This window comes from Diadema antillarum, unplaced genomic scaffold (genome assembly GCF_040938485.1).
Source record: "Diadema antillarum isolate AM-2024a unplaced genomic scaffold, OU_Dant_1.0 seq00000243_RagTag, whole genome shotgun sequence".
NCBI classification, from domain to species: domain Eukaryota; kingdom Metazoa; phylum Echinodermata; class Echinoidea; order Diadematoida; family Diadematidae; genus Diadema; species Diadema antillarum.
The window spans coordinates 333091-351541 of NW_027271287.1; the positions used below are offsets into that span (position 1 = coordinate 333091).

At 37.5% G+C, this 18451-nt stretch overlaps 1 protein-coding gene across 1 annotated transcript; it reads right to left on the reverse strand.

Moving 5' to 3' along the window:
• Nucleotides 1–253: 253 nt before the first annotated feature.
• On the reverse strand, nucleotides 254–16220 carry LOC139729446 (single-stranded DNA-binding protein, mitochondrial-like). The gene is made up of 7 exons (XM_071640370.1): nucleotides 16156–16220; nucleotides 12097–12169; nucleotides 11545–11605; nucleotides 7087–7221; nucleotides 5586–5673; nucleotides 4466–4554; nucleotides 254–320 (listed from the first exon to the last, which is right to left on the reverse strand). The coding sequence occupies exons 2-7, from the start codon at nucleotides 12118–12120 to the stop codon at nucleotides 274–276; spliced, it is 444 nt and encodes a 147-aa protein (XP_071496471.1). The 5' UTR covers nucleotides 12121–12169; nucleotides 16156–16220; the 3' UTR covers nucleotides 254–273.
• Nucleotides 16221–18451: the final 2231 nt, after the last annotated feature.

The window sequence follows — 18451 nt, forward strand, 5'->3', positions numbered from 1 at the left end:
GTCTTATCCAATCCAGCAAAATGGTACATAGAAGAAAATGGAAGTTTAATGTCATTATGCACCAATGACTCAAAGCTACCAGAGCGCATTTCTCAGTCTTTCTGGCACTTTCTGTAATGTTTGCCAATGATTACTTCAACCTTCAAAAAGTGGAATGATCTTCTTTGCTCCATGGCCTAGGATGTCAAAGGGTGCCACCTAAATGTCCTTAGAGCATCTCCACTGTCGGGAGCACCCTCAAATCTATTGGCTGATACATCAGACTTGCATCCATCAGTCCACCTCTCCACTCCTGCCTCCTCCCAAAAAGATGACATCATCTGGTGGGGTAGAGCGAGAAACATTTGACTCATGATTCAATGCTATTCACAGACTAAGCCCTTGACAGTTGTACTAGACAAAGATCCCAGTACACAGGTTAATAATTCAGAAAAAATATACACAGTGAGCAAATAACTTTTCTTGCCATGCTCCACTCGTCATTGATTACTCTGTCTAATCCACGTGATTCATGATTTATTGTTATTCACAGACTATGCTGTTGACACTTGAGCTACACCATGCTTACAATACACAGGTTAATAAAGTCAGAAAAATAAGTGCATAAATGATTTTTCTCACAATGCTCCATTTACCATTGATTACTCTTTGTAACACCCATGCATTCAAAGTGCTTTTGGAGAACTGTTTTCATGAGGCAAATCTCTCGTTTGAACAGGGAGGTGCTCCTCTCACCTCCCTGGTTTGAAGAAGCTACACCCCTGTAGACAATGCCAGTGTATATCTTGGCAATCAAGGACTTAAAAACCAAAGATATAAAACACCTGTTTATTGACCCTGGCCTAATCTAAGCATCAGTCACCGCCAGGGGGGGGGGGGGGGGGCACCCGCGAGAGGAGGAGATTGTTTTGGTTTTGGCATGGGCTATGTAGCTCCATGGTGCGTGTGTGTGTGTCGACAAACTTCTACAATGCTCTCCTTCTTATTCCTGTATTTTCGTTATTTATGGGTCAAATTTTTTCGTTCGAAATTCAAAACGGATGACTATAGAATTTCTCAATAGAATATAAAATCTAAAACTTGAGAAAGAATAGAGAAAATTGAGAGCACTTTGAATGGTCTGCCACAGGCAGATATCCTTATCATGCTCTTACGTAATATGACAGCTGTTGCAGTCATTAAACCCTGGCTTGGCCTCTAGGTTTGCCACGCCTGAGTAGAAAGTTATTTAGCAGTGGACAAGGCATCTACTCCCAACTCTCAAACGATGAATCGTTAGGGGGGTAAAGCACCCCATCAGCTTCGTTTGGCGATGGGGTCTCGCCTCAAATGGGGGTTTGACGGCATGTGTTCAACCTAAGAGGCCAAATCTCATAAAGTGGGTGAATGTTTGGCAATCATAAAATTCACACAAGGCAAGTGCCAAATTGTGTCTCGCCCATTCGCGTACAAGAAATTAATATTTTTCTAACTCCCAGAAGTTCATTGACCCGCCTACGACCTTTGACCTTGTGATGACCTTCCATTTCCCAAGGGACATCTACCTTCCAAGTTTGGTCACAAACGGACAAAGGGATCAAAAGTTATGAGCCATAATCAAAACGCGCCATAAAAAGTTAACATTGGGCCCTAAAAGTTTGTTGACCCCTTTCTGTGACCTTTGACCTAGTGATGACCTTCACCTCCCCAAGGGACATCTACCATCCAAGTTTGGTCACAAACAGACAAAGGGATCAAAAGTTATGAGCCATAATCAAAATGCGCCATAAAAACTTAACATTGGGCCCTAAAAGTTTGTTGACCCCTTTCTGTGACCTTTGATCGTGTGATGACCTTCACCTCCCCAAGGGACATCTACCATCCAAGTTTGGTCACAAACGGACAAAGGGATCAAAAGTTATGAGCCATAATCAAAACGCGCCATAAAAAAGTTAACATTGGGCCCTAAAAGTTTGTTGACCCCTTTCTGTGACCTTTGACCTTGTGATGACCTTCACCTCCCCAAGGGACATCTACCATCCAAGTTTGGTCACATACGGACAAAGGGATCAAAAGTTATGAGCCATAATCAAAACGCGCCATAAAAAGTTAACATTGGGCCCTAAAAGTTTGTTGACCCCTGTCTGTGATCGTTGACCTTGTGGTAACCTTCAACTTCCCAAGGGACATCTACCATCTAAGTTTGGTCACAAACAGACAGATACATCAAAAGTTATGAGCCATAAACGAAACGCGCCCTAAAAACTTAACATTGGGCCCTATAGTTCATTGACCTCTGCCTGTGACCTTTGACCTTGAGGTGCCCTTCACGTTTGGTAAAATGTGTAACTTTGTATAACCACTCTTCCCTCCAAGTTTGATTGAAATTGAAATCCTCAGTAAAGGGTTATTCAACTTTTTGTAGCGTTACGGACAGACGACGGACGACGGACGGACAGACGCCGCAGGCGATCCCTTAGTCTCCCCACACCTCCGGTGGGCTCGACAAAAAAAGGAACCCCCCCTTTGGCTTTTCTGTTCATCAAATCCACTGAAATTGATTCAGATCCAAAGGTATCACAGTACCAGGGGTATTAAATTATTTCGGGCAATGTTTATGCATTCATGAAGGAAAACATGCTTAAAGGATGGTATGGATTTGGTGGAGATGAGGATAGGGCTTTTAACTTTTTGCAAGATACCAAGAAACCACCTATGAAATAGTACAAAGCATACCATTCTATGAGGAATTCAAAGTTTATTTGATAAAAAAATGGTTTGGAAATGGCTGAGACATTTAAAAACAAAGTAAAACAAAGCGATTGTAATAAAAGGTGGGTCCCGCCTTTTATTAGGATTGCTATGTTTTGGGTATCTCAGCCATTTCAATACCAATTTTCATCAAATACACGTTGCAGTCCTCTTGGAATTACATACTCTTTCATATTTCATAGGAGGTGTTTCATTATCTCACCCAAAAACGTTAGAAATCTGAACTTAGGTCTCAACCAAAGCTATATCCCTTTTACATGTATCAGAGGTACAAATCAATAGTGTTTGAAACATTAATTCTAGGAGGACCAACAGAGTTCTGCAACTTGCCATGGTAGTACTACTATTTACTGCAAAAATTAAGGGCCAGAGGAAGCACCAACTTTTTTTTTTCTGCATGTTCATCACACAATCTAAATCTGAATTCATTCACAACAATAAAGAACAATCCTTCGGGAAAATGTGCCGAAGTAAAATAAAGAATTAAATAAATCAACATTTTCACTTTGTATACCGGTACTTGTGCACGAAGAATTAAGGAGAACAAACAACATCATCAACAGCTGTTGCTATGGAGATAGGCAAGGCTACCATATTGAAGTGAAAGTGAAGCAAAGCTGGAATGCGTCAATTTCTGTAGAGAAGTACAAGTGTACTTCCTCACATATAAGGAATCAAAAGCACTTTAGTCAGTGTATGACACACCAGATTAAATATACACTTGCTATTTCATTTGATTACTTGATTCTATAAAAGGAAGTCAAATTAACATTTTTTTAATGCTTTCTTTACGACATATTTAAACAAAATTATGGCTTATCAATGGTGGAGCAATAATAAATATTCTTTACAGCCTTGAGTCATCTGTAAAGAATTTTTACAGCATTGACATAAAGCTTTACAACTATATTTACCTTTGTATAAATTAACTTAATCTTTTTGTGTTTTCTAACATACTGTAGAAGTGTGTGTGTGTGTGTGTGGGGGGGGGGGGGGGGGTGTTTTACCTACCTCTTTCGTCAGGCCATTTGGGAACATAAATATTTATAGCAGTCTACATACCAGTGGTATCTGGTATCTGTAACCCACTTTTGGTTAACCATTGATCATGATACCAGTGACTATTTTGTCTGTACACGTGATACTATAGTCAGTTGCCATGATTCTAAAATCCTTTCTGAGAGGGACATTAAAAGTATGTGTGATAGAAATTTACATAATTGTGTACTGCATTGTCCCTATGGTTTGTTTCCATTTTCTGTTGTTTCATTTTGTTGTTGTTTTGTTAAAGGATGTTATTGAATCGGTAGACATGAGGATTCAGCTTTTAACTGTTTTGAGATACTTAGAAACCACCATATGAAATGTTAAAGAGCATACAATTGTAAGGGGAATTCAAAGTTTATTTGATGAAAATCGATTTTGAAATGGCCGAGATATCCAAAAACAAAATCAAACAAATTAAAGGTGGGCCCCACCTTTTATTAGGATCTCTTTGTTTTGGATATCTCAGTCATTTTAAAAGCAATTTTCATCAAATAAACTTTGCATTCCTCTTAGAATTATATGCTCCTTCATATTTCATAAGAGGTTTCTCATTATCTCACCAATAAAAAATGAAAACCTGATGCCCCATTTCAACTGGAACTGTACCATCCCTTTAAGTTTTCTTTGCTTATTTGTTCTTGAGCAAGGGAAACAGAATGCCATCTACCTGCAATAATACTTGTTTGTGTCATCTTCACTCCATCAGCATTTGTGTACTCGCTGTAGTCGAGTTTTCCTGTCAGATAAATTCTGTCCCTGTTGGGAGAACAACAGAGGCAAAATCCTCATGAATTCATTTTCACAACTCTATGTCTTTCTTCAATAAATGGTAAAGTTGAATCTACCTTTACCATCTGACATTCCATTACAGGGGAGAATATTTTAGGCTCAGGAAAAGAAAGCATGCAATAAAATTATACACATCTGAGAGTTCACTGCATATGCATGAGGCTCACAGACACTGAATCTGCATACAGTTATAAGTAGCTACCAGCTTTAACACATTGAAGACTAGTCCCAAGCATACTTGGCAAGGTGTCTATGGGAAATGTATGGTATAGCAAAATCAGCTCTTACTCAATGGGTGAATAGAATCTGGTGGAGAGGCTGTGAAAATGGCCACCACAGAAAATTCAAATTGAAGGGATGCATTGATTAACTCTAAAGGTAAGAGATTATTAAGCAGAGGGGCAAAGATATGAGGTATGAATTTTCTTCAATTTGTCTGCTTTCTGTACAAATGAAATTAGTAAGATAGATCGCAACTACTGATCTACACTTTTTAAAGTGTAAAAAAAGGAACCAGCGGGAATCGAACCTGTCAACCAGACGTTAGTGTGGCTGAATGGAAAACAGTAGATGATCAGGTTTGATTCCCGCTGGTTCCTTGTTTTCCGACACATTTGTTAAAAATGTACAGATCGGCAGTTGCAATCTTAGAAATTCTATTCGTACAGAGGGCAGACAAATACAAGAAAACTCATACCTCAACTATCAAGCTATTTGATTAACCATATAGTATACAAGTAAACAGATGATGACATTTTTGTTTGGGGGAATATTACAAATATTTCATTCTCAGGGTTTGAAATGATTTTTTTTTTTCAAGGAGTCACAAGTCATTTACTTATTCACACTTGTGATAAGAAACAGAAATGACATTGTGCACATCATGAAACAAAATCCCTCATCATAAAACAAACAAATGATTATTGTAAATGTATAAATGAAAAGAAAAACAACAACAAACAAATATGAACTTCAATCTTGAGCTAGAAAAGACTTACCCTTTCTTACAGTATGTGTAAACAGCATCGACAAGTCCAGGTCTAAACACACATATCCTATGCCAGCTTGTTTTAGCATAGAAGTCATCTATTTGTGGAAAGAATGCAGAAGAGGGAAAAAAGAAAAATCACAAAATATAAAATCCTACGGAAAGGTGATCTATTATCAATAATCAGAGTATGAATAAAATCACATCTGTACAGAATATAGTAAATTTAAAAGTATTATCAGAAAAGAGGCATCACTGAAAATCAATAACAGGTACATGATCTACTGGTATTTACAACACAATGCTACAAATCAAAGTTGATACTTTTGCCAATTTTGGACAGTATTGATATTTACTGTATCAACTGAGCAACAAAGAGCATTATGGTCCAGTAATGTCATAATGCCATAAAGACCAAGATAGTCAACGGGTCCAACTAGAGATACAGCCTTCTTCCTACGATGCTAAAAAAAACTACTAAGTGGTAGATCGCCATTCCCCGGAGAACACACTCGTTATACCCACTGAAGATGAGTCCCGAGAATACTCAGGCAGGTGTCTATGGGAAATGAGTGTTAAAGCAAAATCAATCCATCCTCAATGGGTTAATGTTACATGGGCTAGTCAAGCACCGGGGAGTGATTAGATTAACATGGTCACATGCTAATGGACCATCTGTAATGCTATTACAGGGGATGACATCCCAGAATGTACTACCCATGGGAGAATATTTTTTGTGCGAATGACGCCAAATGATAGAATGACGGCATAGTTGGCACAATCGGATTCACACAACTTTCACATCCAAATGATAATACTAAAGATTGAGAGTTGAATAATTTACAATTGCGTATGGAGCAGTGCTTAATGAAATTGGATGCACACTTTGTCCATGAGGCTGTGCAAGATTGCTGTATATGTGGGCTTGTAGATGAATCAGCAAAAAATAGGTGCAAAAAAAAAGTAAGTACATATAATACTTTTTAGGTACCAGTACTTTGACTAACCCATACCATATGACATGATGATGACATTTTCTTGTCAGAAAAAACAAAAAAGAATTTAACCTCACAGATTGAAACACTAGTGTAAAACAAGGAATGTTCATGTGCTTTTTAATTTCAAGAATTTTGCGAGAGCCAAATTTCACTAAATTAGAATGCACGCCAAAGTTCTTGTCTACACATTTGCAAAAATTTCATGCCGTGAAAAAGGTTGTCCGGTCCAATTCACGAAAATTTCATGTCACAAATATATCTTGATTTGCAGTATTTTTGGGAGGTTGTATGTTGCTCAGTTTCTTCTCAGGACTCATAATCTCCCTCAATAGTATTTCAAAAGTCTTAGAATCAATAACTCTGACTGTATGCTCCCTCCCACAGGAGTCATAATAGTTGACCTTCATCAGAATTACAAACTTGTCACGGTACAACTTCTATCAGAGCTCTATATCATCGTGTTAAGACAATTTCTCAATATTGTAAGAGTCCAAGACTTGGTGTCAGTCGTACCTCCATGATCGTCCATCTGTTTGCTCTTGATATTCACGCTGGTTGCCATGGAGAATGTTGCCATGGGATGCTCGGCTGAGCCTTTCAGTTCCACATCCTGACCTATCCTGCCGAGCAGCGTTACTTGGTTGATACCTGTATGAGGGACAGTGACAGAACAGGTATTCTGGAGTCAGTTTTTAGGGAATAAATGGATGAATACCCTAGAATAAAAACAAAACAACCTATTAAAAAAAGGGGGGGAGGGACAACAGCTCACCTCTAAAGTCCTTATGGTTTATAATAAATATGATGTTGTCCCATCTAATCTCAAAGACTTGATTTTTCTTCATTTCTGTAATTCAACCAGATCTCTCCATTCCTTCCGCTCTCTGCAACTATCATTGTGATTATCAGGGGCGGATCCAGGAATTCCGTAAAGAGGGGGCGTGTTTACAAAATTAAAGGGGGGGCGCACGCACCCCTCCCCTCATTTTTTTCTTTTTATTTCTTTTGTTTCAACAAAAAATAAAGGGGGGAGTGCGCCGGTTGCGGTCCTCCCTGGATCTGCCCCTGATTATGGTCCTAGCACTTTTATGCCACTAAAATGATGAAGCCTTTTCTGTCAGTGCTCCATTTCATTTGGAAAAAAAAAAACACTCTCCCCTTTCAGATATATTTAAAACACTCAAAGTGTCGACAATCATTAATCAATGCTCAAATCCCACTTATTTAACTGATCATATCCCCCCATTCTCTATACTTATATTACAACAGAGTTCAAAATTATATTTTGTATTTTAAATCAGCTTTTCAGTTTGCAATATTATCATATTCTGTATCTTAATTCAACTCTTTGATTCTGTATCAGTGAGTGATTAGAATTTGGTATTATTGAAACAACTATAATGAAGAAATCAATAAAAACCTGCACATAGTCAAACTACATACTATTGCTTTGCACAAAATATCTCTTACCTATGCTGTGGAAAAAAAAAATTGCAATGTGTAAAAAAGGAGAAAAAAACTTTCACAATTTTCTGCACTACTAAATAAATAGGGAAGGTCATTGCTTAATCTTGGAAATCCCAGTTAACAAAACATCTGATGTTTACCTGCAGCAAAGCAGTTAACATAACAACAAAACAAACATTAAACTTCAAACTACAAGGCCTGTCTACTTTGCAGGAAGATCAGGATTTCCTAACATGATTTAGTACTTCCCCTTGGTTGATTTAATTCTTGAGGATGGTTTGATTTTGCTACAACACGCATTTCCCATACACGCTTGCCCGAGTATACTCGGGACTTGTCCTCAATGGGTTAAACAACAGCAAAATCAGCTGGGACATCAATGATATCACACCCACAAGACATTATTTCATGTATCCTCATAAAGATGCACCAACGGATGTGGATTACCCACCTCTGTATATTTTGTGGTTTTAATCATGTGGTGCTTTCTATTCCTTTTCTTTCATCTGTTTCTTCCTTTTGTGTGTGTGTGCTTTGGTATGTGAGTGTTAATAGCATGCTTACTTCCCGCTAAACTTTCCGAGAAAGATACATATACCAGCATATTTTCTCGAAACAGCCCAGAACATGGATATCCCCTTTTCAAAAAAGGTTTTAAACAGTTGCAGATTCATATCAGCTGAAAGTTTCTCCCACTGTACAACAACAAGGCATGTAGAAGGATCAAGGAAGCTCATAGAATCTGCAATTCTTTAACTTTTTCCCCTGCAATATCTTTCCCTCCCCACAAAATTGCTATCACTGATTTAAGCTTTTCAAAAGAGCAACATTACGCAAATAATGATCATAAATATGCTTAATTGCCAAAGGTTGTCAATTTCCTCTTCGTCCTTGAATTCTACATGTTGAAAGCAGGTTTTCCAAACATCTACTTCTTCTTCTTTTTTTTTAAAATAAAGTAGTAGCTTTTGTCATAATAATATGATTTGGTTCATATTGTTTTTGAGTTCTGATGAAAAATGTGCTGTTACTATCTCTAATAGCACATACTGCTTTTACATGAAACCTTTTTGACATGTTTCCAAATGTTGTAAATGATTTCTTGGGTTAGTGGATTGTGCAGTGGTCACCAGTAATAACATGATCAAGAATAACAGTAAGAATCAAGACAATGAAAACGATAACAAAAAATAGCACCACGACTGCTCAAAAAAAAGCACATACCACCCTTGGCAAGGCTCTACACGTGTCAGGAGCATGAAGAGACAAACTTGTACAAGAAAAACCTTAAAGGACAAGTTCACCTTCATAAACATAAGGATTGAGAAAATGCAACAATATTAGTAGAACACATCAGTGAAAGTTTGAGGAAAATTGGACAATTGATGCAAAAGTTATGAATTTTTTAAATTTTTGTGTTGGAACCGCTAGATGAGGAGACTACGACAACTTGTGAGTCATATGCGTACAACAGTATAAAGAAAATGTAAAAGAAAATTCAACATATTTTCACTTTTTTCGCATAATAAAAGAGCACTTGACTTGCCTCTTTCTAAAGGCAGGGGGAATAATATTACCCATAACATGTGTCGGTAAGGAGTCAGGGGAATGTGTACTTTTTTCAAAAGATGGAATTTTGTGAAATTCTCTTTATATTTTCCTTATATTGTTGTACGCATGTGACATCTAAGTTATTCATACACAGCAGTAGTCTTCTCATCCAGCGGGTACTGCACAAAAACTTCAAAAATTCATAACTTTTGAACGGATCGTCTGATTTTCCTCAAACTTTCAATGATGTGTTCTACTAATATTGCTACATTTTCTCAATCCTTATGTTTATGAAGGTGAACTTGTCCTTTAATTATGCACCAGCTAGGCAACAGTACACAGTCCTAGGATCAGAACTCCACAATAACCCCCCCCCCCCCCCCACACACACACACATAGTTTGAGGCCCAGCCACCCACGCTCAGCGATCAGTACTGGGTATTATAAGTCACACTGCCCTTGGACCCTGGACTACAAACCACAAAAGTCAACTAGATTGATTTTTTTTTTTTTTCAATAGAACTGAAAATAACATTTTTGGTCAACGAAGCTGGTTTCAGGGATTTGCGTGCTCTCCTCCACTTTCTGAATTGGAAGTTTGTGTGCATAAATTGGAATACATTCGGTGTCTTACATAGTTTGTGCAGATCGGTTTACTTCTCTATCATGATTCTCCAATGTCCTTCTATGAGAGCCCAACATTAAAGTCTGAATGTAACTGCCACAGAAATGTTCAAGAACGGTCAGCAAAACAAAAAAGTTCCGATACACCAAAACAATTCTGCATGAACTGCTATAGCCTAGTCTCAAATTAATCTGATAATCTGTTGATAACAGCTGCAGCTGTGAATTCCTAATCCCCTTTCTGTTCCACACAGTGACAGGTGACTTGGCACATGTACATGTACACCATTACCTTGATGGGGAGTCTACCTCCAAATATATGTGGATTCCATTCAATTACGAAATTTATGTATCAGCAGGAAACACTGGTGAAGTTTGAGGAAATCTGAGCAATCTCTTCAAAAGTTATGAAAATCAAAGTTTTGGTATTTAAAATCTTTGTGATGCCATTGCTAGGTATGGTGTCAACAAGTTGTGCTTTCACAGTAAGGGAATGATACAAAGGAACTACAAAGAGATTTCAACACATTTTCATTATTAATTGACAATGTTTGAGCACTTGAATGATTTCTTTTAGAATGGCAGGAGGGAATGACACTATCCCTTACCCATGTCAAACAAGTCAAAGGATGTGTCCTTTTCATAAGAATTAAGTTTGGTGCCATTTTCTTTATAACTATTTTCTTTGTGCATTCACTGGATTCACATATTTGGGTTGAATTCCCCTTAACCCATTGAAGACTGGTCCAGAGTATACTCAGGCAGGTGTCTATGGGAAATGTGTGTTGTAGCAAAATCAGCCTCTCCTCAATGGGTTAAACAGCCATTCTCAAAAGTAATATAGTGTCGCATTTGTGTTCCATCGGTTTTTCGTGGGCTGTGAATATTCAATTTAGATGAGATACACATAATTATTTTAATGCTGAAAATCCCCTCTTACATCTAACCCTTTCCAGAGACTCCAACCCCAAGCACCCACTGATCTGGAGATTCTCCCGCCTGAAACCCCTAGCAAACGGGAGACTCCAACTTGCGCACATCCACAACAAAGTCCTTTGCGGTCTAGGGTTCTAGATGCTCTCTCGCGCTATTTAAGGCTTATTTTTCGACATACAATGAAATTAAGTAAGAAATCATTTCAAGCGGGAGAACGGGAGATTCTGCAAAAATGGGCTTTCGCCGGGAGATCTCCCGTCGAAAGCGGGAGAGTTGGAGTCTCTGCCTTTCTGTGCCAACAAGCCAAATGTGTACAAATTTCACACACAAACCCAATGGGGAGCTGAAATAATGTGGCATGCTGGGGGTTAAAAGATAAAAATAGTTTCTTACTTCTCTCCGCTTTCTGCTGGATTGCTCTGAGCTGACATAATCTCACTGCTCTGCAGGATAACTGCAAATATGTTTGAAAAGTAAATGATGAATACATGTTAAGAAATGGCCAAAGCTACTAAATTGGATTACACATGGAATTCATTGAAAAACACTGAGAACAAATTTCAATATATATGTATGCAAGTATCTACACAGGGAGCATTTTTATATGATTTTTTGATACAAATTTAATCAAGTCAGGTGAAAATAATTGGTTACTCAGACACGGCACTATCATGACATCTTTATAACACTTTTTTCCCCCTACAATTTACAAGATATATATAATCAAATGCCATAGACAAAACTGCAAATCAGTCCAAGTCTACATTATTCTGATCCTTATGTTCATTTTGAATAAATACTGGTTTGGCGAGTAAAATATTCCTATATGATGGTATTGACTATATAAACAGCATACCTATTGATATGCTAGTTCATAATATCTGTATATGTATACAAATACATCAAAGCTACTGATGAGAAGAATAAAGAGTTATGAAAACTTACCTGAAAAAGTTGAGATCTAAACATGTTTGCTTGATGAAGCACCTTGCCCGTCAAAGCCTCTTCGGGTAAATTGCTGTGTATGACAATCACAAAAAAAAAAAAAAATAGTTACTGCATACTACTACACTATCATACATATTGCAAAGAATAATGTGTTGCAAATTGGGATTTGTAACACAATATCACAAATGGGTACATTTATGACAGAGAACAAGAAAAAAAAAACATCATCATCCCGACACCGTATTGCGAGAAAAGTGACCAATTTCCCCCTTGGAGATGTTAGACAATGCAGTTACAGCCGTATGTTACATGCAGCAACATTTTCACAAGCTGTTAATTTCACAAACATTTGTTGACTCAATATACAAGTATGTACCTTGTAACCTACAGTGTACCAGTACATGGGAAAAAAAGAAAGAAAATAATCATTCACTCTTTAATACTGCACTGTCCTACACAATGCAACATTTGCTTTGTTGTGAATATTATTACTTTGAAATACAAACTGTAAGGATATCATACATTTGTTTTTACAGACACTACCCACTTTGACTACGGTATCCATTGTGATACTGCTGCAAAACAGTGAACTGAAAACCCTCTGGTGGCATTGCAAGAGATACTTGGCTTGAATGGACAACTGTAACAAATATATTGACATTTTTCACTTTACCTACATTTGTAAAATTTACATGTATATGTACTGTAACATCATTATAGGAGCAAAATACTTAACAGTATGTGTATTGGTAAGTCACGTAAAAAGATGGTCACATGTATATGTACTGTAACATCATTATAGGAGCACAATACTTCACAGTATGTGTATCGGTAAGTCACTTAAAAAGATGGTCACCATCTCTTTTGCCAATATTCTACGATGAAATGATCAGCTAGTGACATTAATGTCCTGTCTTGCAATGTGAACAACTTTGCATTGTAAAATTTGCTTAATCAACAGATTTTGTTTCATTTTAAACATGTAACATGTCTTTGCTGTTTTTGAAGGAGTTGCAGAATAGTGATAGTTTTAAAACATTGTAGATATTACACAAATATCTGAAATGTGTACAGCAACACTAATGCCAATGAGTCAGATCTAACCCTGAAGGGACTGCAAAATAACTTATGGTGGTCAACTGATGACATCATTACTTTTATACAACTTCTTTTAACTTTTGCATGCAAAATGTCACTACATACATGGCATCTGTAACATTCACATTCCCTCCCCTAACAGAAACGTATACAGTAAACACATACGCACTGAATCCAATCAATATTTAGTAGATACTTTCTGTCATATCAACAACAGGGAAAGTTAATCCCTTTTCAAGTCTTTAAAAAAAATCAATTTTGTGTTGGCCATTGCATGCAAATGAGCACTTTGGAAGGAACACTACCATCCTCCAGGGCTTTGACGAGATCAGACAAATTTTTCATGATCATACAGGTGCAAGAAAGAGGCTTTATTTGACGATCCACCAACACAGAGAAGAGGTGGTCAACAGCATTAGAAATACAATTATTTAACATGTATTATATACCTCATTTCTAGAATCCTCTCATCTGATTGGTTGAAAGGGGAGTCATGAAAATAGCTGTGCCCTATTTTTGAGTTACTGTGACCGGGGCCCGGGCACAGTTAGTAAATAGGTTTGGAGACAGTCGCGACCCCTAATACACATAGATCGCTCATCTATGTACGCACCAATCATACAACCGCCGCGCATTCGATTAGCATGCTGTAAAAGAGACCAGCGGACTGGTTTGGAGACAGTCGCAACCAAAGAGTTCAAGTATGTATAGAAGCTACTTTGGTCGCAACCCCGTACATACGTATACACTGTACACATAGATGATCACTCATCATGTACGTACCAATGATACGAACGCCGCGCTGTCGATCAGCATTGATTACGAGTGCTGTAGAAGAGACTAAAATCTATATTTTCGGTATCTATATTTCGGAATCTATATTTTCGGTATATAAAACAAACAATGACTGCTTGATATTCGGGACACAGTTACAATTATGTAGGCCCTCGGTGATGTGAAAACCATAACCATGCCCTCAGCTTCGCTTCGGGCATGGTTATGATTTTCACATCACCTTAGGCCCATAATTTTAACTGTGCCCCTCATAGCAGTCATTATTTGTATATTATTTCATTAAATTGTTACTGACCCAGCAGTCTTTGTCTCTTGACTATGAACAGTCCAACCTCAGCTATCCCTTAAAGGACAAGTTCACCTTCATAGACATGTGGGTTGAGTGAATGCAGCAATATTAGTAGAACACATCAGTGAGAGTTTGAGCAAAATCGGACAATCCGTTAAAAAGTTATGAATTTTTGAAGTTTCTGCTCAGTCACGGCTGGATGAAAAGACTACTATAGCTTGTGATGTCACATAAGTACAAAAATATAAAGAAAGAATAAAGAAAATTCAACATATTTCCATTTTTCTTCCATAACAAAAGAACACTCGACTTCTCTCTTTCAGAAGGCAGGGGGAATAATATTACCCTTAACATACGTCAGTAGCAAGTCGAAGAAATGTGCACTTTATTCAAAAAGTAAAGTTTTGTGAAATTCTCCTTTTATTTTCCTTATATAGTTGTATGCATGTGACATCATACACTGTAGTAGTCTTCTCTTCCAGCAGTGACTGCTCAGATACTTGAAATATTCGTAACTTTTGAACGGATTGTCCAATTTTCCTCAAACTTTCACTGATGTGTGCTACTAATGTTGCTACATTCTCTCAATCCTCATGTATATGAAGGTGGACTTGTCCTTTAACATCAGGTCCAGTAAGTATTCTGAGTGATACCAGATAATGAAATGGTTGGGCAGAGTCTCAAGAGAGATAAGCATGCTCAAATATGGCACTTTCTAGCACATTCTGCTGGGGAATATAATAAATTTAGCAACACATGGTCCTATGATTTGCATGGTATTGTCATGTTTCAAAATTCAGGTGACATAAAAGTAAAATTTCAAATCTCTGTTATAGACTACTCCTTTTCATCAACTGGTGTGTTTGTTTGTTTGTTTGTTTGTTTGAAAGATATCGAAATTTAATTTAGACTCGATCATCAGTTGCCACTGCCTGGTAACAAAAGTGGTATCATCGCAGTGCACTGCCCAGTAGGGGATCCACAGGGGGGCGCAACCGGCGCACGCCGCCCCCTCTATTTTTCGTTAAAAACAAAAGAAATAAAAAGAAAAAAATGAAATGAAACCCGGAAGTGGCACCAGAAACATTAGTTGCGCCCTCCCCTTACAGAATTCCTGGATCCGCCCCTGCTGCCAGTTGACAAGTTTCGACAAATGCCACTATTTTTCGTTGTTTGTAAATATAACTGAGCTTTAAATTTTGTGTACAAATATTGCAGATTTTTGAAAGTTTCAGCAACAAATCATTCACAGGATTCATGATTTTTATTAATATGAAGTACAGCTGCATGGGAGTGCTAGCTGGTGCACTACCCGGCATATATCAGGGAAGGGCACCACCAGGGGAAAAAACCCCTGACATCTTGTACCCTTGTACAACAACAACAACAACAACAACAACAACAATAATAATAATGATGATGATAATAATAATAATAATAATAATAATAAAAACAATAAAATAAATTATTATTTTGTCAAGCAAAAAGAGGTTTAGAATCTATTCGGTATTCCGTCTCATCTCAGCAGAGTTGACATTTAAGTCTTGTACACATTTCATACTGAACTCATATATTTGCAATTTACAGAATGAAGAACAGCCCACAAACGAAACTTGACAAACATTCATTCTAGGGTTGATCATTTAATTAGACATGTTGCCCGGTTAAGTACTCGTTCATAGCACATGGATATCAGTACCACACAGAAATTATGATGTGGGACTATTGTCTAAACAAACTTACTACAACTTTGACAAGGAAACATTGCTTACAATTTGTACGCAGATTTTACGTTGCGTGATAAATTTCCCACAGGTTACAAGCACAGCGTACTGTAAATTCAGTCTTTTTGGAAATGGTGAATCAAACCTTACCTAAATCTCGACAGATTCGCTTGGCAAATATTTTAAGTTGGAGTCCTCCAGGCAGCAGCAGAACGCGCGACACGAAATGGACTCCGGCTGCCGCCGCGAGCGAGCGAGCGCGCCGTCGTCGCGCTGCACGTGTGCAACATCACTCACAGAGAAAGCCTGACTCTGACAAAAAGCTTACCATAGACACAGAAAAATGTACGGAAAGCAAAAGGGTACATAATATGATCTCAGCTCTGTGAGAAAAACATGCCACTGCCAAATACAGACACTGCACAACTAATGATAACAGAAGAATAAATGCTATAGGTCTAGTGGGATTCTTTAAAAAAAAAAACAAGAAAATTAGTTATCAAAACATCATCAAATCAAAAAAAAAAAAAAAAGGGGCGAGATTGGCTATTAAGGGACACTGCAACTCATGTTCTAGTGAGTAAAACAATTATCTGAAACAGCGAAATATGATTAGGCCTACATTCATGAAGACAAGAAATATTTTTCCATATCTTTTCACGCGAAAGTATTTGTAATACTAAGTACTGGTCCCGGTTATATGATATTTATAGTTACGGTAAATAAGATGAGGTGATGATAATGTCTTCGGGCTCATTCGTCTTTCTTTCTTTCTTTCTTTCTTTCTTTCTTTCCGCTTGCACTCAACTATTCGAATATATTGTTCTTTTGCATTATGTTTAAGTTGAAATATTCATTTTTTCTATTTTTCTGGGGAATTTCAATGATATCACAAATTATGTATATTATTATTATGTATGAGTGGATCAGAAGCTTTGTTTATCAATTGCCCTAAGGTTGGTTTGTTTGCTCGTATGTTTCAAATTCAGTGTATTTTGCCATTCGACAAAAATTTCGCAGGGCAAGTTCTTGGCTATTTGGTCAAAGGCCAAAGGTTAAAGCCAAGTGAAAATATTAATTCAGGAATATATAGAATGTTTATGACCGTGGTGTGATATATATTTTTGTCAAAACACATGGATTCACATTTTTGTACCTTCACACACATGCACACACACACACACACACACACACACACACACACACACACACACACACGTTTATAACCTTCAAGATTTTTATACAATCATTTATTTACATATAAACATGCATTCACTTGTATTGTTTAAATTTCTTATATAGTTTTTGTCAATTGACACATATACACCCGTATATATTATAATTCTATGCACACCACATCCAATACAATGTTGGCTCGTACAGATTAATATTTCTTTAATGTTATGTATTTTTGACAATGACAGTGGTATTGTATTGCTGTATATCTTTTGTATGTCTATCATGTCTATGTATCTATGTTATACGTGTGCTTTATCGATGTAACCGGGTATGCATGCAAACAAAACAAATTTCCAGAAACGGACAATAAAATTGAATTAAAATTAAAATTGAAAAATTGAAATTTGGTGAGTGTTCGACCATCAGTGGACTAGTAGGTCCATGGTTCGACAGTATACCCTCCTCATGAAAGTCTACTTGGACAGAGAGGAGTTTACCTTGCAGTAGTTTTTAGAGAGGGACATAAGGATGGAACTAAAGGAGGGAGGGGGCAGGGGATATGCAGAGAGGTGATCACCTCCCTGGGATATGCGGCCACTATCTTCTCGGCTGCCTATTCGCTTACGTGCTGTGTATTCCCTGTATTCCACACAACAAACTGGAGGATACAACATGTACTCAAATTATGCGGTGTCCTTGGCAGTAGGCACCTAGTAGAGATGGGGCTTCAGGTTTCCAACTTTTTTCAATTTGTGAAAAAATGAGAAACCCCTTCAGAAAAGAGCATATACAATTCTAAGAGGAATTCAAAGTTTATTTGATGAAAATTGATTTGATATGGCTGAGATATCCCAAACAAAGCGATACTAATAACTGATGGAACCCACTTTGTTTTAGGATCGATTTGTGTTACTTTGTTTTTGGATATCTCAGCCATTTCAAAACTGATTTTCATCAGATGATTTTTAATTCCTCTAAAAATAGGTTGCATGGTCTGTGAATATTTCATAAGTGGTTTCCAAACATCTTGTAAGAAGATAAAAGCTGAATCTCCATTTCAACCAAAACTAATCCCTTCAATACCATTCCAGAGAGCTGGGAAGGCCCTGACCATTACTTCAACTACTTTTCTGTTATTATACATGAACATTGTGTCTCCCATAAATAGAAATCTTGTTGTTGTCAATGCACACTTTGAGAATAGTATTCAGCCATTACACACAACACTCGGAGCAACCCAAAGAAAGGCAGTGGCCCGGGGGAGCTA